Source organism: Kwoniella dejecticola, chromosome 4 (assembly GCF_000512565.2).
Source record: "Kwoniella dejecticola CBS 10117 chromosome 4, complete sequence".
Lineage (NCBI taxonomy): Eukaryota > Fungi > Basidiomycota > Tremellomycetes > Tremellales > Cryptococcaceae > Kwoniella > Kwoniella dejecticola.
The window spans coordinates 1,037,526-1,057,722 of NC_089304.1; the positions used below are offsets into that span (position 1 = coordinate 1,037,526).

General features: G+C 49.8%; 6 protein-coding genes across 6 annotated transcripts; 4 read left to right on the forward strand and 2 right to left on the reverse strand.

Moving 5' to 3' along the window:
- Positions 1-1,985: 1,985 nt before the first annotated feature.
- I303_103655 (uncharacterized protein) lies at positions 1,986-5,192 on the forward strand (the record flags this gene model as incomplete). The annotated part of the gene is made up of 13 exons (XM_065968801.1): positions 1,986-2,015; positions 2,068-2,334; positions 2,403-2,484; positions 2,700-3,018; positions 3,138-3,270; positions 3,360-3,428; positions 3,481-3,903; positions 3,969-4,407; positions 4,459-4,564; positions 4,616-4,702; positions 4,760-4,818; positions 4,872-4,939; positions 4,998-5,192. The coding sequence occupies 13 exons, from the start codon at positions 1,986-1,988 to the stop codon at positions 5,190-5,192; spliced, it is 2,277 nt and encodes a 758-aa protein (XP_065824873.1).
- Positions 5,193-5,641: 449 nt separating this feature from the next.
- I303_103656 (uncharacterized protein) lies at positions 5,642-7,396 on the reverse strand (the record flags this gene model as incomplete). The annotated part of the gene is made up of 2 exons (XM_018406996.1): positions 5,642-6,829; positions 6,938-7,396. The coding sequence occupies 2 exons, from the start codon at positions 7,394-7,396 to the stop codon at positions 5,642-5,644; spliced, it is 1,647 nt and encodes a 548-aa protein (XP_018263804.1).
- Positions 7,397-8,619: 1,223 nt separating this feature from the next.
- On the forward strand, positions 8,620-9,492 carry I303_103657 (uncharacterized protein; the record flags this gene model as incomplete). Its single annotated transcript, XM_018406997.1, has 5 exons — positions 8,620-8,694; positions 8,754-8,858; positions 8,918-8,988; positions 9,091-9,133; positions 9,187-9,492. 5 exons carry the CDS (start codon positions 8,620-8,622, stop codon positions 9,490-9,492), a joined length of 600 nt encoding a protein of 199 aa, XP_018263805.1.
- A 443-nt stretch (positions 9,493-9,935) lies between these two features.
- On the forward strand, positions 9,936-10,888 carry I303_103658 (uncharacterized protein; the record flags this gene model as incomplete). Its single annotated transcript, XM_018406998.2, has 3 exons — positions 9,936-10,108; positions 10,175-10,195; positions 10,501-10,888. 3 exons carry the CDS (start codon positions 9,936-9,938, stop codon positions 10,886-10,888), a joined length of 582 nt encoding a protein of 193 aa, XP_018263806.2.
- Positions 10,889-11,159: 271 nt separating this feature from the next.
- Positions 11,160-14,466, reverse strand: I303_103659 (uncharacterized protein; the record flags this gene model as incomplete). Its single annotated transcript, XM_018406999.1, has 9 exons — positions 11,160-11,340; positions 11,390-11,789; positions 11,838-12,728; positions 12,783-12,904; positions 12,953-13,015; positions 13,063-13,992; positions 14,058-14,194; positions 14,264-14,271; positions 14,328-14,466. 9 exons carry the CDS (start codon positions 14,464-14,466, stop codon positions 11,160-11,162), a joined length of 2,871 nt encoding a protein of 956 aa, XP_018263807.1.
- A 512-nt stretch (positions 14,467-14,978) lies between these two features.
- On the forward strand, positions 14,979-19,786 carry I303_103660 (uncharacterized protein; the record flags this gene model as incomplete). The annotated part of the gene is made up of 23 exons (XM_065968802.1): positions 14,979-15,032; positions 15,091-15,392; positions 15,444-15,635; positions 15,686-15,854; positions 15,908-16,027; positions 16,071-16,184; positions 16,233-16,404; positions 16,450-16,522; positions 16,569-16,746; positions 16,789-16,877; positions 16,927-17,197; positions 17,247-17,484; positions 17,535-17,633; positions 17,692-17,831; positions 17,886-18,184; positions 18,229-18,628; positions 18,674-18,793; positions 18,844-19,034; positions 19,089-19,212; positions 19,264-19,361; positions 19,429-19,569; positions 19,635-19,719; positions 19,775-19,786. The coding sequence occupies 23 exons, from the start codon at positions 14,979-14,981 to the stop codon at positions 19,784-19,786; spliced, it is 3,681 nt and encodes a 1,226-aa protein (XP_065824874.1).
- Positions 19,787-20,197: the final 411 nt, after the last annotated feature.

Consider the following 20,197-nt stretch of genomic DNA (forward strand, 5'->3'; position numbering starts at 1 on the left):
GAGTGAAGCTGGTTAGCCGTATAGCCGGCCGGGGTACGCCGAGACCAAGCGCGGTTTTCAACACATATCAGTGCATAAGGGGCCGTGTGTTGCTGTATAGCTTGGACCAAAGTTATAGACAATGTACATGGACACTTTACGCTAGAGGGGATCATAGCTCCAACAGTCTGTCAAAAATTCGACTACTTGTAGCGGGAAAGGAGCTCGGAAGGGAAGGAAGCTAACGGTGTATTGCGATTAAAAAAAACAACCTTGTTTGGCTTTCCGCAACGGATGTAGATAGGGGTTATCATCCTTTGACATCGAGGAGAATGCATGCCCTCTCAGACCAAGCATATAGATCGACTAGCACATGACACTGGGATCTCAGTATTGTCGATCATGATCGGAGCTGCATGGGGAGGAAAGAGGCCATATACATATGCACTGATTGATCATTTGTTTGAAAATATGTATCCGAAATGCAAGGTTGACTGGATGTATAAAGGGTTCTATCGGATGATTTTCCTAATAGCAGGGTAACTCACATATTATTGCATCATTTTCAATTTCACTCGGTTACAACGTGTTGAGCTGATTCCAGCTTAGCTCCATTAGCCACTGACTATTTATTACCCCGCACCCATTAAAAACCTTGCATGTCATTCTGACAGTGCACCACCATCTATCAATACATATCCATATCATATAAAACATCGTCCCAAACCCATCTTTCCGAGAGCACTTTGCCTGGGTGGATTTCCAAACGTGAAGAACGAACGCAATTCATCGGGAACGGTCCTCAAATCTCAAACCTCCACCTTATCGCCAACCCCCTTGATAGAGCACCTAGCTCAATTCCATATACTTCGTTTCGACACGGTCACACCTCGGTTTGCTTGGTACGCTCACGATTGCTTCCAGGACCTGATCTGGTTGATCTCTTACTCAATTGTAAGTGATACATCTGCCCAAATGACTACAAAGGACTCCATTTCTTGCTCCTTTCAACTTGTCAATATCGACAGCAGTCTCGAGCTGACACTGCTTTCATCCTCTGGTGATTCCTAGCATATTTCGCATTCCAATTTAGCATTGTGCTCGATCTCAGTCGGAAGCTTTCACAGAGGAAACGAGTGGGTGTTGTGGTATCTTGGATTGGGTAAGTTGAGCAAGTAATAAGCGATCCGTCCTCCCTCGTATTACCCGGATTTGTGGGGTTCGTCATCTGTCTATCATGTTCCAGCAACCATATCCCCATTTCTGGCCTTCTTCTGGAGGTCACACGATCGTTCATCAGACATGATCACTCCTTTCGAGTTGCTCGAGAGATCCCCGATCCGAGAGGATCCGTCGATCCTTCCGTCACTTGACCATTCCCTTCTGTACACTTGGAGATCATCCCCACCTCGTTTTCAAATCTCTCCTCCGACTGACGCATTGCCATATATGCTTTTCCACTATTTGGCGACCTGGCTAGTCAATCCGTTCTCTCGCCACTACTATGATATCTGAATTCTAGCATTCCCTCATCTCTCCTTTGACAGTCCAGTGGATTTCCATTTTCCCTATCGCTTCCTCCTGCGACCTTCTCGTGTAGTCTGCTTCTCCTCCCCGGTCCAGCACCGACGTGAACCTTTCTTCGCTCCATTCTCCTGAATCATTTCCGCGAGGCTCATCAATCTCAACCCAACATATTTGTAAACAAGCGTACGACTACCCGTCGAATCAACCTTATCGTTTTCTCATGCTCTTTACGTGCTCGCTTTCGTTGCCCTTGATCCGGATGCAATGACGGATACGAGCTGATCACAACCTTGTTACTTTCCCCACGCCAGGTGGCACCTTTCAAGCTTTTCCTTTGACAGCAGTTCCTCGCTAATATCCCCATATCTACATCGCTTCTATCGATAAGACATCTATAAAGAGCCGAGCCTGAAACATCACTTCCTAACATCGACCATCGCCACTAGTTCGCTTCAATTCAGCAAACAAATTTTTGGACAATGTCAACAGCTCAGGAAGATAAAGCGAAGGTGGGTGGACCCTGGACACAAGTCCTAAGCCTTTGTGCTGACTCAGTTATAGCTCCCCGTCCCCAAAAATCTCCTATTCATTGAGCACGATGTTCCATCCTCGACTGCTGCCTCTGCTTCGACGACGCCGACCGATCCTTCGGTAGCTGATCCGCTTGCTGCTGTCGGCGCCGGTATCCCACCTCCCCTTCCGCAAACAAACGGTGCCACCAGCCCGCCGGTGGCCAATCTCGCACAGAGAGTCGGTAAACTCGGTCTCAAGGAGACCAAGCTGCCCGATGTCCACGCTGAACCTCACGAATACTATGGAGGTGCAGAGGTGTGGACCCGAGCGAGAACTTTCAGTAACGTGAGTGCAGATCCGCGTGAGTCACGCTGATGTCGTAGTCGGGTGTCGCCGGAACTACCAAGAGACGACCTGCCGAAATGGGAGGCGAGAAGATATCACGAAACCGACGATTGTCGCATGGTGAGCTCGCGTTGTGCCGGGGCTAGCTGACAAGTAGATGAAATTACTGCATCCGCCCCTCGACGATTTCTGATCGATGTCGAAGAGACCATGCGAGTCGTGCTCGAGCAAGAGGACACCGATAGGAAGTAAGTGATACCGAAAATCGACTCTTGCTAACGAGCTTAGTTTCCAAATCTCCATTTACGATTCTGGCCCCAAGTTACTTTCTCTAGGTACAGCTAGTTCAAACGCGCATAAAGCTTTCGATATCCGTGGAACATACATGCTCTCCAATCTGTTACAAGAACTTGCTCTGGCCAGGGACTACGGGCGAAAGCGTATCGTTCTGGATGAAGCACGACTGGCGGAGAATCCGGTTGATCGTTTGTCTCGAATGATCAAGAATTCCTTCTGGAACGCTTTGACCAGGCGAATCGATGCTGAAGGTCTCGAAGTCGCTTGTGCGGATCCGAAGAACCGAAGCCAGCACACTAAAGCGAGAATATACATCCCTCACGGCGAGGAGGAAATGGCTGAGCATTACCGCCAAATGTGAGTCTCAATGTGATGAGCATCATTGCTGATGATTGTAGTGGTCGTGAGAAACCGAATCTCAACCTCACGGTTGATATACTGCCAGAAAAATGTGACGATCCTGCTTTTGTCAAGAGTTTGAACGATAAGCCAGGTATTTTAGCTTTGGCGATGGACAAAAAGGTTGACAAGGACGGTAAAGTCAAACTCGAAGCTCTTCCATTTATCGTGCCCGGAGCTAGGTTCAACGAGAAGTACGGTTGGGATAGTGTAAGTCTATTCTCGCTCTGGATCTAGCTGATCTTCAGTATTTCATGGCATTGGGATTGCTGGTGGACGGAAAAATCGACATAGCGAAGAGTATCGTGGAGCACTGCATCTTCGAAATCAAGCACTACAACAAGGTGCTGAATGGAAACCGATCATACGTGAGTGGTCCCTCTTCGCTGGATCGTACAGCCGGCTGAGCTGTTCCAACAGTACCTCGCTCGATCTCAACCACCTTTCCTCACCGATCTTGCCTTGCAGATCTACAATCAACTTGACCGTTCGCAGAAAGAGGAGAACAAATCGTGGTTGAAACGAGTCATCCAAGCTGCCATCAAGGAGTATCACTCATACTGGATGTCGACACCTTCGCTCGATCCCGCTTCTGGACTTTCCAGATATCGACCCGTAGGACTGGGTATCCCGCCCGAAACGGAAGCTACCCATTTCACGCATATCCTCCAACCCTATGCGCAAAAACTGGGTATCTCAGTCAACGAGTACATCGATGGCTATAACAATTTGACTATCGCGGAACCCGAATTAGACGAGTACTTCTTGCATGATCGAGGAGTGCGAGAATCAGGCCATGATACTTCGTACCGATTGGACAGGAAATGTGGGGATCTTGGTACCGTGGACTTAAATTCTCTGTTGTACAAGGTGAGTTTGTCAAGATTGGAAGCATCGCTGATATTCAGTACGAATTTGATATCGCTTCCGCCATTGACGTGGCATTTGATGGGGAGATGGATCTCGAGGAAGAATTCCCGCTCTCGCCCTGGCCTATCACGGTAGAAGCGTTCGCGGAAGGGGCTCCACGACAATCATCTACCGCTACTATCCAGACAAGCAAGCATTGGTTCGAAAGGGCTGCTCGAAGAAAAGACGTGATGGACGAACTTTGTTGGAACGACGGTTATGGGATGTACTTCGATTATGACACCAAAGCTAAGAAGCAAGCCCGATACGAGTCTGTCACCGCCCTTTGGCCGCTGTGGGCTGGATGCGCATCTGAGACTCAAGCTTTGAAGCTTGTCAGACATGCTTTGCCTAAATTCGAGGTCGCTGGTGGTCTCGTGTCCGGAACGGAGGAGTCTAGGGGTATCATTTCTTTGGATAGACCGAACCGACAATGGGGTGAGCGATCTGCATATCTCGCAGCGCATCGGAAGCTGACACTTCGGCTAGATTACCCATACGCTTGGCCACCACACCAAATCATGGCCTGGGTTGGCCTTGAAAGATATGGGTTCGTTGATGATGCCGCTCGACTGGCTTACAGATGGATTTACATGTAAGCTGCGGGACCTGTCAGACATCGATCGCGATTGACGTCACGCAACAGGATGACACTCTCGTTCGTGGACTTCAACGGTATCGTCCCGGAGAAATTCGATGCAGTCGAGCTCAGTCACATGGTAGATGCTGAATAGTGAGCATCACGTTGATCTAGTCGTTGAAAGGCGAATTGCACTAATGCTCTTGACAGCGGAAACCAAGGTACCGAGTTTAAGTATGTGCCTCGCGAAGGTTTCGGCTGGATGAACTGTGAGCATTGAAGGCAATGGACGTGGTATGTAGGCTGATCGGCTCGTGTATAGCTGCGTATCAAATCGGTCTTCAATGTCTTTCGACCGGAATGCGAAGAGCGGTCGCCAATTGTGTGCCCGTAAGTCTAGCTGTTCATTACCTTGTCAGAGCACATCCGCTAACATTCGTATACGTAGCCATGGGTCTTCTTCAATCTTTCCGCGCCGGACTTCTCTTCCGCTAGAAAAAGGCGAGCGGAAAGAGAAGCCAGAGAAGCCGAAGCTGCTGCTTCCGGACACGGCGGTGCGCCAAAACTCGAAGTCCATCATGATCCGCCTTCCCTCGAGGAAGCTGTGGCGAGACTTAAGCTTGAATTGGGTCAATCTCAATAGGGAGCCCTGTGGATCCCGGAGACAAAGTGAAATATGTCAGAGTTCCGAATGTTTGATGAAGACTGAGTCTGTCTAGTGTATATAGATTGGGTCTTTTTCCTTTTTTTCCAGAATCCGCTGAAGACAATCAAGATCACGAAACAGAATAGCTCTAAATCTCTCTTTCTCGTCAACACAATGCCAATCATGTAATTTACCACCACGGTCGCTTGCCTTCCTTGATGATTATTAGAACATATGCCAATGCAGCACTCCTGATTTGAGTATGCATACTTGATGACTGATGACTAGACGACCCCGGCGTCTCCGGCATGCTGTGCGCACTCGTCCATTTTCCGGCGGACCAACCTCGACAGTTCACACTGCTCATTATGCATGTCTATCTAAGGCTACAATCGATTATAATGCGTATATGGATACTGAGAACAACATGGCATAACTTGATTTGATTACATGTGATGATCAGACTTTCTGGATCTGCGAATTTCTAATAATGCTTCATCCGTCCAGCCCAATTGCTCTTCGCCCTTCGATGTAGGTATGGCCTGAGCAGAGGTTTTGGCTGCAATTTGAGCTGAACCAGCTGTGTTTAAGATGGTTTCTGGGCGTTTTACGACTGATGGGTTCCTTGACACCGCCGCCGAACTAGGTGCGGACGGAGTGGCGAGAGCTGTCTCTAATCGGTGGGTCAGACCTCCCGAGACATCGCTCGCATCACTTGCGAATCGGTTTTGCGCTAAGGCGGGAGTGTTATCGAGAGCAGGCGGACAAGGTGTTGACGCTCTATGGGCGATAGATTCGCTGCCGCCTCCTGAACTCACTCGGTCCATCCCGGCAGAAGGACGACGAAAACCAGGAATGTGCTCTGACGCCCTACGAAAGAAGTTGCCGATCCCGCTAATCGATGGCTGCAGTCCTTCCTTGTCCTCTTCCTCAGAGTCGACAAAGACCGAATTATCTAAAGCCGAGCTGTGTCGACGAGGCCGTATGCGGCGGATAGGGTTGACTTGCTTGGCATGCGGGCCATAAAATACAGCATCATCGCTTCGCCATCCTGCTGCAAGGGTTCTAGCTTGTTCTGGGATTTCTTCTGGTCCATTGATATGTTCTGCTTCATCTTCCGACTCGTCAGAAATGGGTCCGGGCATTGGACTTCCTGCTCGGCCTTCACGGGGTCCAGCGTCCGATAGCCGGCCGGTAGGACTGCGTGGCAAGGGTCTGGACGATCGGTGACCGCTCGAGGAGCGGGATCTGACGGGCGGTGGACTTCGATGACGGGAACATGTTTTATCCTGAGCAGTCGATTCTTCGTCTACGCGTACATGACCCCGACCCCTGCGCGAAGGAGGGGGTAGTAAAGCGGGAGCAGGTGCGGTCTCTTGTGACGGAATGCGCGTGCCACCGATATAACGTGGATGTTGTCCGAAGTTGGTAGGTCGAGCAAAGGGAAAGCGGGGGTCTATCTGAGAGCCTTGCGAATCATCCGAGTCGAAACCGTCTTCTTCGTCTTCTTGGTAGCCATCGTCTATATCGCCGTCGAGCTCGTCGTCGGATGGCGGCGATAGTGGCCGGAATCCAGACTCCGGCCCGGGGTGATTGGGATGAGGGGCAACGGCAAACTTGAGGGCGTTCGTACGCTATCAAGAAAGAAGTGAGCTGGGCATCCTGCTTCGATCAGGAGCACAGACTCCATTTGGTGGCCATCAGGGGAGCACAAGGAAGAGGTGCATTGCGAAGTCGCTTACAGGAGGATGATCGACCTCGTCAGCCCAGCCAATACGTTCACGCTTCTCCTCAACCTTCTCCAATCTGCTAGTCAGTGCTTCCATCCCTCCCAGGCCAAGTCCTACGTGACCCTCATCGGAGAGACCACTGTTACTCTCCCGTCTCAGGATGGATCCTCCTTGAGCAGCTAGATTTTCGGGAGACTTTGCTTGCTGAAGGATACCATGGCCGGGTGCGCGTGGACTCGAAAAGGCAGTGGAGGGCGTCGAGGAGTGAGACGTCATCAGCTCAGAAGTCTGAGGATGATGTTTGGTCGGCTTGTGATCGGAAGATTGGATCAACGCTGTGAGGAGAGAGACTGGCGGATGAGAAGAGATCACCTTGTCCTCGCCATCCGAGTTAATGTGAAGCTGTGGCGGATCATGTGATTGATCAGAGACAGGCGTGAGGATTTGAGGAGAGGTTGGTGGCCGCGGCATCGTGTCTGAGATGACTTTGGCGGTCATGTCGGTATGTTCCTCGCAAGTATTCATGTAATATGATTGTTGATGTTTGGTATCGTATCTTTTGTTGTCTTGCTGGGTAACGTTTCGAATTACAGGGTATTTTATGCTAAAAGTGACACTAAGCTGTGTCTTACAAATCAGTCATCTTGGCGGCGCGGTGGCGATGTGACATCCTCATGCTGTACTAGGTCTACAGGTTGATGGATACGAGCATGCTGCCGAGCTAATTGAGCTGTTGAGGAGTAGTGATCATCAATGGTGACAGATAGAGAGAGTAAAGATGAGGGTTTGGACGTCTATCAAATCAGGAAACCGAGAGATGGACATACAAAAATAAGGGGAATCATTCGCAGGTAAAGAACAGGAAGGTGCTAGTTGGCAAGATTTACGTAACGAATCATAGGGTCAACAAGCTGGTAGGGGTAAGAACAGGATGACGTAGCAGTGCGCCTTGTTCCTGTAAAGTAGCTTGCCGAGAGCAGCAATAGTTGAGCGGCTCTCGCCGTTTCATCTTTTGTGCTTTATCTGCTTGGATTTATTAGCTTCTCCCACTTACTGTATTACACACTGCCATCAAAGCTAGTTTCTTGTATCACAGAACATCGGTTTGTATTGTTACTGCAGCACGATATGTTTATCTCATATGAGCGGACGGTGCGCGTACCCGAATATGGTCTCATGGGATCCTTGGCTCGTGCGATTTTTTCTTCCTCTCGTGTTTCCACTCATCTGCATGCGGTGATTTGGCACAGCCTCAACTGATCTGAGTAGTGCAATTTGTCCCCGTCGGTTGGACGCGTCCGCAACAAACTTTGTTTCAAATGACGCGTGGGCTTTTATCTTTCCTTCCTCGCTTTCCCTCGTAGGGGTTCTTGCGACTTTGCACGACTTGCAAGTTTACTTAATTCCCACGTAAAAGGGAGATGCGACAGCGTACGCAGCTTGAGTATAGCGAGAGAAAAAGTGATTGATTGCGCGGTGAGCCCCATGCAGGGTGATCTTCCGCATGCACAGAATAAATAAATGAATGAAAATGCGTGCATGACAAAAAGAATTCCTGATTGCCCCCACATACCAATAGAATAGTAAATACATGAAGACAACATCAAACTTTTCATCTTGTCTTCTTCATCCAACTTCATAAATATCGGCGTATCCTGTTTGTTCTACAAACTCGACCTAATCCATCCTTCATCATGATGTTCCCAACCAAGCTCGCCGCTCTTTCCACCGTTGTTGCTGCCGTGAACGCGCTCACCATCAACACTCCTGTAAGTCTGCTGCGGGTCAGCGGCAAAAGGTGATCATAACGCTGACGATAAACCGATAGGCCTCGTTGATCGAGTGTCAACCAACCTCTATCACCTTTTCAGGTGGTTCTGCCTCTCCTTATTACCTCTCCATCCTTCCTGGGGGTCAAGCAAGTGCTGCCGCTGTAAGCAAGTTTCATAGCACATTGACAGGCGTGCTTTTTCTGAAACATATTTCTTTTAGCTCGAGAACTTGCCAAACGCAGACTCATCTCCCGTCACCTGGACTGTAGACATTGCTTCAGGAACCAATATGTGAGTTTCTGGCAACTCTCGCTCTCGATTCACCGCGGCGCATCTTGGCTCCCATTCCCCGAGTTACTATCGCAAAATTGACTGACAATACACCTTGCTCAGCACCATCAAGATCACTGATGGAAGTGGAAACATAGCCTACAGTGTGAGTCGGGTCAGGCATGGATAGCTCACGCAAGCTGATCAAGCGCATTGCAGTCCCCCGTTGTCGTTCAGCAAGGTTCCTCCACCAGCTGTCTCGGAACCAACAGCGGTAGCAGTACTTCCGCTTCTGCTTCCGGATCATCTGCTTCTGCTTCTGCTGGTGGATCATCCGCAGCTGCTTCTGGATCATCTGGAGCCACCTCATCTAGAGCCTCTGGCTCTGCTACTGGTGCTGCTTCTTCTGCTTCTGCCTCCGCTTCCGGTTCCGGTTCGTCCGCTGCCTTCCTTACTCGAGAAAACGCCGGTGCCGCTGCTGTCGTCATGGGCTTCGTAGCTACTGCCCTTAGATTTATCGCCTAAGCAATATGAATAGCTGAGGAAGACGCGCTTCTGCTACATTACCACCAGAAGATACGACCCTTTATATATCCCTTACGCATATCTTACGCATTAATACGTTTGTTATGGACGTTCCTAATGTTATATACGATCTCATACTCTCCCTGACATGAATTCCCTCATTGCTTGCCATCGATTGCGAATCGACGGGTTCAATACCCGAACATCACCTGTAATGTGCCTTGTGCCATGATGATCAGTGTCTGTTAGGTCTGGCACGACGCTAGCGGGAGCATGCTGAATACTGCGGTCAAATGATCGCGGGGCGGTGGTGATGGCTCGATCTTGGCGTCAAACCTCCACATCTGTTGTCCACCTTTTTACCTTGATAACCTGTTCCTTCCCTCCATGTACTGATGTTCAGCTTGACCCGTTGGCGGGCAGGATCCCTCAGCATTCGCACGATGACCTCGCGCAAGCAATACACTCCATCATCGTATGCAGCGACAAAGAATGAAGTAGGGGTATTCACGACACCTGGCTACTCCGAAAACATCAAACCGTTATGGAAATTCAAGAATGCAGAAGAAGCTAGGAAAAGCGCAGAGGCCATATGGAAGTGTTTTGAGGGATACAGGTGATGCCAGCCGGTCGAACATCGTCATGTGCCTCGCTGTATGACCGCTGATAGAGGCTGCTACAGGGATCGGAATGACTTCGTAGGGTGAGTCGTGGTTGCAAGCGATTATGAACCCCTTTCCTGTGATTCGCTTCATTACGAGCTTGACTTGATTGGGAACCCTCTGCTCGTCGTTTGGTCTCTCGCCTTTCCTCCCGTTCCGATACGCTCTGCTTGGTCTGGCTCGCCTTCCATCGCGTTTCACATGACTCACCCTCGCGTGACCCGTCTGCCCTCTTGACGACACCACGCTCTTCTGTCTCTTGGTGGCTCTCGCCTCTGTCTCTTTAACCGCTCGATAGCCCCTATACGGTGGTTTACGAAGCTAAGGAACCGTCAATAACCCGTAGTATGGATGTCTGTCGCAAATTCATCCAGATGGGTAGAACTAGATCTCTCCGGTATGCTTTACGGCCCGGCGGAAAGAAATACGATCCTGCAACAGGCAAGGAGCAAAAGAGGACAGGCAAAGTGTATGATCAGGGCAAATTGGATGGAGCAAATATATATGAAAACTACTTGGATGAATGTTGGAGCGATAAGGTGTATAAAAAAGCGTGGGACGATTGGAAAGAGGGCAAAGAAACCGAATATGTTAAAGTGCCAGGTGTAGACGAGGTGATCGGGAACAGGGAGCGATCTGTTGACATGGACGATGGACGTCCTGCAGACCGACAGCCCAGAAAGGAAGGGGGCGAAACGGAAGGGGAAGCGAAGATTCGAAGAACAAGATACTAACGATACGCCCAGGAAGATCAGGGTTCGATCGAAGCGGTAGCAAACTCGAACATGATGGAAACCTTCAAGTACGCTAGAGGAACATCGTGCACGTCGATAGCGTTTGGGCTGATACACATGATCTTGTCATACATCAGGCTATGCTCGTACAAAAACCAAAAGCGATGAGATCATGGAACATGTAGCTTGTACACAGGTAGCGCATCTCTTCTTTTTTTGGTGATTATAGTTGTATGTACATTCCCATCGCTTGTTGTAATTATGCGCGACCCTACCACCATGCACCTTCTCCGCCCGCGAAGCCTTCGCCAGTGTTAGCATCGTTGAATGCATTCCCCGGATTTGCTAGTCGATTGTCCACTTCTTGAGGCAAGAAGAATTGCTCCAATCCGACATACGGGGCCATGTCAAGTTGATTTGCCGAAGAGCCTAGAGATTGACCGTCCAAGAATCTATAGTACAGATGTTAGTCATATTTAGACTGCGATTTGATGTACTCACAGAGGCAATTGGTTGTCATCTCCCAAAGGAATACCCGCTCTCTCCATAGTCTCCTGAGCAAATAGGGAATCAAACTCGAACAGTTCAGCAGAGGACGGACTGTCGTTGATGAGTTGATTCGTAGCATTCATCAACACAGCTGCGGAACTCGGCGACATGTTGGGTACACCGCCCGGAGCTGGACTAGGGTAGTATGATGGGTTGACCAGTTGTGAAGGCGAGAAAGCCGACAAAGCTGAAGGAAGATCGACCGGTGTGCCACCTGGATGACCGGGTACTTGTGGAAGAGCCGCTGCGAGTTTATTGGGCGAAGGCATAGTACTGGGTGCTGGGATCACCTTCTGTCGTCTAGCTTTTCGCAAGATCAGGCGGAGCGATCGCGCGTATCGGCCCGCCGGTACTGAGGGATGTGTCAGCTTGGATCTGGACGCGATGAGGAGGAACTCACTCTGTGAGAGGACATTTGCCAGCTCCTCTATGTCTTTCGCCGTCTTCTTCAGATTCAGCTCATGTGGAAACAATCTGGCGATTCTGATCAAGAAAGACGCAGCGAATGCGGCGCAGACGTGGGTGTAATGAACGGCGTACTTTAAGCCGTTTCGATAATTGTCACCGTGTAAACAGATATCGAGGCATTTTTGCGCGTTCCTCATGGCTCTTATGGCTAATACACGTTTCTCTTCCGGCATTTTCGCGACGTCTGCGGGTTCACGGATACCTCGCAGAAGCTGAGAATTAACGAACAATTCGGCGTACTGTCTCTGTATGACCAACGATTCCCTGAAGAAGTCCCCCTTGCCTTTGCCGAATCGATCCGATAACACTCTATCCCAATACCTCTCCCAAGCATCGAAATCCGTGTTGGCCTGCTTCAGTCGCTTCAGCGTGCCTTCAGCTATGGGGAGATCGGGTGCCGAAGTGAGCTCTATGTGCAGAGGTGATCGCAGAGCAGTCATTTCGACGGTTGACACCAGTCTCGCGTCCGAGGGAATCGACAAGGGATGTTCAAGGAGTCGTCGACATTGGTGGATAGTCTCGTCTTCACGAATGATAGCCGGTCGACCGGTCCCGTAAGCCATCTGGTGCTCCATCAGGTAGAGGCACAGCCACGTCCTGGATTGTACGACTAGCGATCTCTCTTGCTCTAAATCACTTTCTGACTTTCCTTTGCCCATGCCAGTTCTAAGGAGATGGAGAAAAGATCGGTTGATACCCATGTCTAAAGCTAGTCTGACAGCGTGTCCTCCGGGAAGCCACCCAGAGTCTCGGTAAGCAGAAAGCAAGATCATGCTCTGTACCGCTTCGATCCGCTGAACGGGATGGAAAAGGGTGTTTACAGCTATGGCGATGGTCAGCTAAATCTTGGGCGAGATGTAGGATGTCATTGGCTTACCGATCTTCTCCGCGTGCGAGCGGCATAAGCTCTGCGCCGCGCTGGGTGGCCCACCCCCGTCCCGTACACGAGCACCGACAAAGATGATTGTAGTGAGTCCGAAAGGGGATCGTGCGCGAAGACTGTGACAGGTCAACTACGGTCACAAGGGTAGGTGAAGTCCTACTCACGACTCCCAAGTGTCGTATTTGGGATCGAAACAAGGAATGAAGTTTGATGACCCCATGTAGTAGCTGTGAATAAGTCAGCCATGATCTGATTGTTACCTGCTCCTACTCACATCTTGAACATCTCCCTGCCCTCCTGTTCAGATACTAAGCCTTCACTGATAGCATCCGGGAATGCGTGTGTGTGTTGCCTCTTTGGCCCAGCCTTAGAGCCCGGTGCTATGGCTATCGGAGGTAAGTTCTGATATTCGTAGATGACTGGCCCATAAGCGACAGGGTGAGGTGGGACGAAACGAGCTCGTTTCAGAGCCTTCTTGTCTTCAGGTCCTGATCCCGACCTTTCCATCTCGCTGCCAGATCTTTTCATAGGGGTTTCTCCGTCCACGCTCGTGGATTTGGCTTGCTCTTCTCTCGCTCTCTCGACGGCAGCTTCAACCAAGCCAGCCATGTTCGACATCTCTCCCAAAGGGTTAATGATTTCTTCAGGACCTAAGATGTCTTCGGGGCCCATTGATCCCGCTCGAGAAGGGGGTAAAGACATATGGCGAGTATGTGGATCCGGTTCCGCCAAGTGATTCAAGGGCCATGTAGACTGGCCTTGATGAAAACCAACAGGCACACTTTGTCTTCTGAGATTCTCATCAAGCACGACTGGTCGACGAGGTGGTTGCGTGGCGTTATTATGCGGTGAGACGGAAAAAGTATTACCGTAATTGGCTTGTTGAGGTAGATTGGAGACGATGTGTGTGCTTGCAAAAGGATTGCCAGGGTTTGGCATCGGAACACGGCCATAATTGTCCATAGCGGACGGATTCATTGTTGGTGAATTGCTGGGAGGAGCCATAAGACCATGAAGTGTGGATGTCGGTATAGGAACAGGTCCAACTGAGGGAGCATAGTCTGGCGTTGTAGTATGAGCATGTATAGGTGTAGGGGCAGAACCATTAGAATTGCCTGATGACATTCCAGCTCGAAGGGTGGTCACCAGATCAGACAACGTGTTTTGCATCGCGGAAACTTGACTTTCCAAAGATCGAATTCGGCTAAGAAGCACACTGCGATCAATCATAGTGGTCCTTCTGCTCGGCAAATTGCTAACAAGACGTACTCTTCCCCGATATTCCCATCTCCACTGCCTGGCTTGCCAGGTTTTTCCATCACACACTCCAGCCCACCGTTTCGACAACGTTTACAAGGGGGATCATCCGCGCCTACACATCGCATTTTCATTCGTCGACAATTATTCTGTCGGTGACTCGCATTAGTTACGCATTGAGTACATGGGCTCATCATCGAATCAAATTGCAAACTTACACATGCTCCTGAAGGGAACAGCCAGGTTAGCGCTACACCGAGTTGGGTGAACTGAGAAACTTACTGTTCACCCGATTGATGACCCCCTTCCTATCTTTCCCGTCGCCCTTGCTGCCATCTTCTTTCTTGCCGCCACTTTTAGTAATTCTGTGATCATGCTCGACCTCGTCTGTCGAGAAGCCTGCATCGTTATCATTGTCCATGGCCAACGTTTCGGCTCAAGGCTTGAGAATGACCTGTTTGAAAAGCGATGTGCGGCCGACTTCTGATCTGGAAGCGGCCAGAGATGTCGTGACGGTGGTTGCACTAACAATGTTGCAATCGGACGTCCGTAAAGGAGACGTCTACAGATTGTGGGACTCTATTGCGCGGTCAAAAATAGGAATGCTTGTTGAATGGTTATATAGGATTTCTCGCTTACCCGCTTTGTGCCAGCCTGTCAAATTGGTTGCCGTTTACCATGCACAGTTTACCCATTTACCGACAAGTCACGTGATGACCTCGCCTCTGCTTGTGCCCAGGCCTAAACATTAGATCCGGCGAGCCTAGTTTCACGCGTCCTGGATGAGTGAAGTTGAGTGGACCTTTCACGCGATCCGCCTGTTCAACATTACATGAGGAAGATGATGTTGAGTTGATTCAAAGCTTGTTATCAAAGATTACTCATTCGTTAACTTCGGCACATTCCTCGCCGCTCAAAGCTCACAGAGACAGAATGCCTCTGCGTCGACTGGAATTGTCCAATTTCAAATCTTACCGAGGGCAACAGGTGCGTTTTTGACTTCCTTCTGTCTACATCGTTCCGCTGATGTATGGGGCTTCCCCAGGTGATATCCTTTGGAGATGCGCCTTTCACATGTATCATCGGACCCAATGGAGCGGGAAAGTCCAATTTGATGGATGCAATATCCTTCGTCCTGGGTGTCAAGTCAGCTCAACTTCGATCAACGCAACTCAAGGATCTCGTCTACCGAGGAAGAAGGGCGGCTCAGCATGATGACGATGACGAGATGGATATCGACGCAGAGACTCAACAGAGTCAGTCTGTGTCAGAGAACGACGCTAGGACAGCGTGGGTCATGGTAGTGTACGAAGACGAGAAGGGGAAAGAGTGGGCGTTCAGGCGAAGGTTTGTCAATACTTTCCTGTCGGCATTCTAGATCAGCTAATGTAGGTGTAGTATATCGGCCGCTGGAGCGTCTGCCTATTTTTTGAACAGCAAATCGGTTGCTTGGAAGGAATACAACGGACAGTTGGAGAAGTTCAACGTTCTGGTGAAAGCTAAAAATTTCCTGGTATTCCAGGGAGATGTGGAAGGGGTAGCAAGCCAAGACAGTAAAGCGCTTGCTAGACTAATCGACAGGATCAGCGGGTGAGCAGGATCAACTTCAGTCAAGATGTTGGCTGAGAACATCTCGTCAGCTCTCTGGATCTAGCATCCGCCTACGAAGCCGCGAAAGCGTCTCAGGAAAAGGCCACCGAAGCATCGACAGCGAATTACGCCAAAAAGCGAAGCATCATCACCGAAGTCAAGCATTTCAAGGAGCAAAAGGAAGAGATCATGCAATGGGAGAAGTTGAAAGATGCCAGGGTATGTGATCGGTGAGGACTAGCTTTTGGAGCTGATGTCCGTTCGCCTTTCAGGATCTACTCGTTCAACGTCACGCGCTATGGCGGCTCTACCATCTGACCAACGAGATCCAGGGGTCAACCGAGAAAGTGGAAGAAGCGAGCAACAAGCTTGCGGAACTCCGTAGTCTCACTGTAAGTGCGTATCGTTGGAGCCTGAGCTGAGGTCTATCGGTAGGAGCGAGACGACCGTAAACTTCGAGATGCGAAGAAAGAGCAAGCTCAAGCCCAACTGGATGTCAAGAAGCGAGAGGCCAGAGTTAAGAAAGCTGAGAAGGCTTACGAAGAAAAGGTGAGAGAATACAGGACGTCGGGATGGAGGGCTGACCACGTCCTTCAGAAACCGGAACTTTTAGAAGTGGAGACTCAGATTGCTCACTCAGAGAAAAAAGTGCGGAATGCCAATCTTCTCGCTGAGCGAGTTCAAAAGGATGTGCAAAGGCAAGCCGAAGCTCTGGAAACTCTCGAAGCGGGGGCGGAGGATGTAAGACAACGAATGGAAGAAGCTGGAGGTAAGTACCCATGGTGAGGATCAGCCTGACTTCGTCACATCGCAGAGAGACAAAGGCAACGAAGTCAAGCAGCAGGCATCACTCTTTCCGGCGCGAATTTAGAGGAATATAGGAGATTGTGAGTTACTGGAAAGAAAGTCAAGGACAGACTTAACCTGTATCAGGCGTACTTCGGCCAATCTCCAAGCTGTCGATGAGCGACAGCAGCTTGAAACACTCCGTCGACAACAGAAAACCCTTCGAGACGGTTTGTCCTCGGTAGAAGACCGCATTCAGCAAGCACGCATACAGCAGAACAAACTCAACGCAGAGTTGGGAAGTCTCACTGACAGGGAAGGAACGGTGAGTGAAAGTAGACAGAGGATCCTCGCTGACGTCTCGCAGATGTCAGCGAAAGTGAAGGAGTTGCAAAAAGAGAGAGAGGCCATCAAGGGTCAGCTCGATCATGCTCAAGCTGAGAGACAACGAATCAAGTGAGAAAGGACGTCTCCGAGCTCGAAAATCGACTGACGACCTGAACAGCATGCGAGAAACCGAGATCAATGAGCGGCTTCAAGAAACCTACAACAAGCTGTTACAGGCGGGTGTCGACAAACGAGAAAGCGAACGAGAAGCTAAACTCAAGGAGACGATAGCAAGTCTGAGACGAGTGTTCCCTGGTGTCCACGGTCGGGTGGTCGATCTCTGTCGACCGGTCGCCAGCAAGTATGAGACTGCAGTCACCACTGTATTGGGCAGGAATTTGGATGCAGTAGTCGTTGAGCACGAGAAAGTGGCCATTGACTGCATCGAGGTGAGTCAAGCGAGGCAAGAGTAGTTACAATCACTCATAAACCCCACAGTACATGCGCAATCAACGAGCTGGTCAAGCCACATTTATACCTCTCGATACTATACAGGTAAAAGCTGTCCCCGAGCGACTCCGAAACTTTGTCAAGGGTGCGAGACTCGCCATCGATTGTATCGAGTACAACGCGAATGTTGAAAGAGCGATGCAACACGCTTGTGGCAGTGCGCTGATATGTGATACCATGGACATTGCGAAATACGTCTGCTATGACAAGGGTCAGGAGGTGAAAGGTAAGTCATTGCCCCCAAGGCCGCTTTCGCTAACCATGATTGTACCATAGCTGTGACGCTCGAAGGAACAGTGATCCATAGAAGCGGTCTTATCACTGGTGGACAAGGTTCTGGCGGAGCAAGGGCGTTCAATGATCGAGAGCTCGACGGTGAGTATACGTGCGTAATCTTTCAGCAGCGTTGCTGACCGGCTCAACATGATCCAAGGCCTCAACAAGCAGAAAGAAACGTACATTGCCCAGCTTCAGGAAGCTCATCGTTCCAAGCCGAAGGAGAAAGCAGATGAGGGACTTTTGGAAGACTTGGCGCGTCTCGATGCCGAGTTGACTGTCGCCAGGGACGATCTGGTAAGCTGTTCGATCAGGTAGTTGGGAGTAGCGCTTACAGCGTGAGACGTCCAGAATTTAACCCAGACCCGTCTTGCTGGAGTACGCGAAGAACTGAATCACGTCACCGCCACTATCGACGAGCTCAATCCAGATGTACGAAGGCGAGAAAGAGAGGTTCGCGATGCGGAGAATAGGCGACAGGAATTACTGGAAACTGTCAATGCAGCGGACGATGAGGTATTCGGTGATTTCTGCCAACGTATCGGAGTGAACAATATCCGGGAGTATGAGGATGTTCAATTAAGGATCGCTAAAGAAGCTAGCGAAGCAATGGAAGGGTTTGCCGCTCAGCAAGCGAGAATCAAACATCAGTGAGTTGCATCGCCGGCAGCATTATGCTGAATTCATTCCCCAGAATCGACTTCGAAACGACACAGGTCAACAATACGAGAGAAAGGCTTGTGTCTTTGCAATCTACCATTTCCAGGGAAGAGCGAAACACGGCAGACCTGGGATCAACTTTGACGTCTATTCAGAACGCTTTGATCAAACTCCAAGATGAAGTCGACCGACAACGTGAAAAGCTTGAAAGCGCTAATGAAGCTTATGAAGCGATCATCGCTAAAATTGAAGGTGCTAGGGACACTGCTCGTCGCACACAACGCACCTTGGACAAAGCGTTGAAGGAGATCGCAGTGTGGAATGATGAAATTGAGCGATCTGGTTCCGAAAGGCACGCAATATACAGGAGATGCAGATTGGAGGAGATTGATTTGCCATTGCTACGTGGTACTTTGGATAAAGTTCCTCTGGAGGTGAGTCGCAAGCGACATAGGGCTGAGTGCTCAGCTCAAACGCAGGCGCCTGTCCGCGACGAAAGCGCAATGGACGTCGATGATGAAGGAACTCAACGGGCGGTTGAGACCAGCGACTATGGCATCGAGCCTGATTTTGACAATCTCGAAGACGAGGATAAGGAGGTATGTACCTGCTAGGCTTGCACAACAGTGACTGACTAAGGGGATTGTAGAATAAATCTGAAGAAGTGGGACGAGAGTTCGAATCGCAGATCGCTAAGCTTCGAGCAGATCTCGAGAAGGTTGTACCGAACATGAAGGCGATAGATCGGTTAAAGGATGTCGAAGCTGGTCTAGAAGAAGCGGAGGAAGAAGCCGAAGAGACGAGACGAGAGAGCAGAAGAGCGAAGGACGAGTTCCAATCGTTAAAAAAGAAAAGGTAAGCTCGAGCTTGTATGGCTGTCGCTCACGTTTTAAGATGTGACCTCTTCAACAAAGCGTTCACCCACATGTCCGAGAATATCGACAAGATCTACAAAGACTTGACCAAGACCACCAATCAAGTTGGAGGTACTGCCTGGTTCACTCTGGAGGATGCTGAAGTGGGTTGCACGACGCGAATCTCGGCGGAATCGGCTGACTTGTTTGTCTAGGAACCGTATCTCAGCGGTGTGAACTATAATACAATGCCGCCTGGGAAACGATTCGCCGAGATGGAGCAGCTTTCCGGTGGAGAGAAGACCATGGCTGCGTTGGCTTTGCTCTTCTCCATTCACAGGTGGGTTAAGAAGTGAGGACCAGCGCTGAATCTTGCATAGCTATCACCCCGCGCCGTTCTTTGTTCTCGACGAAGTTGACGCTGCTCTGGACGCTACAAATGTATCCAAGCTTGCTCGATACGTGAGAAATCAAGCCGACAAGGCGGTACAATTCCTCATCATCTCGCTCAAGAGTACTCTGTAGGTGCTCCCATTGTCTCATTGTCATACTTTGGACCGCAAGCTGATGACGGGCGCTCGCACAGATACGAGCGTGCCGATGGCCTGGTCGGTGTCTACCGGGAACAAGAAGAGAATAGTTCCCGTACGTTGACTTTGGACTTGAGAAAGGTGAGTCGACGCCATACATTACAGCAGCTGCTGCTGACTCGACGGCTCTCATCAGTATGCAGCATGAGTAATACCCATCTATATAGTTATGTGTGATCTAAATCCATGCAACATGTATTGTAATTCTGGTATGTGCCACAGCGAGTAAACCGGGAAGGGGTGATGTAAATTCCTGTTAGACCCTTAACCTTGTGCGGTAAGTGGTACAAATGGTACGTATATTTGTTCCTGTTAACCGAGGTACTAGAAGAAACAGACGTCATTCCCACCATTTGGGTGAGAATTCAGAGTGTGATACTCGCATACCCTAGAACCGCATACCGGCATCTGTTTTTTGCCTTGGGTTGACTTGAATTGTCCACTGTCTTCAACGTCAACAAAGCCCATTTTACCTGACAAACAGTCACCTCCGAAACTCCTTTGTTCATACCTACAGAATCGCAGTCAATCTGAGAAGCGATCATCGCCAGCGAAATTG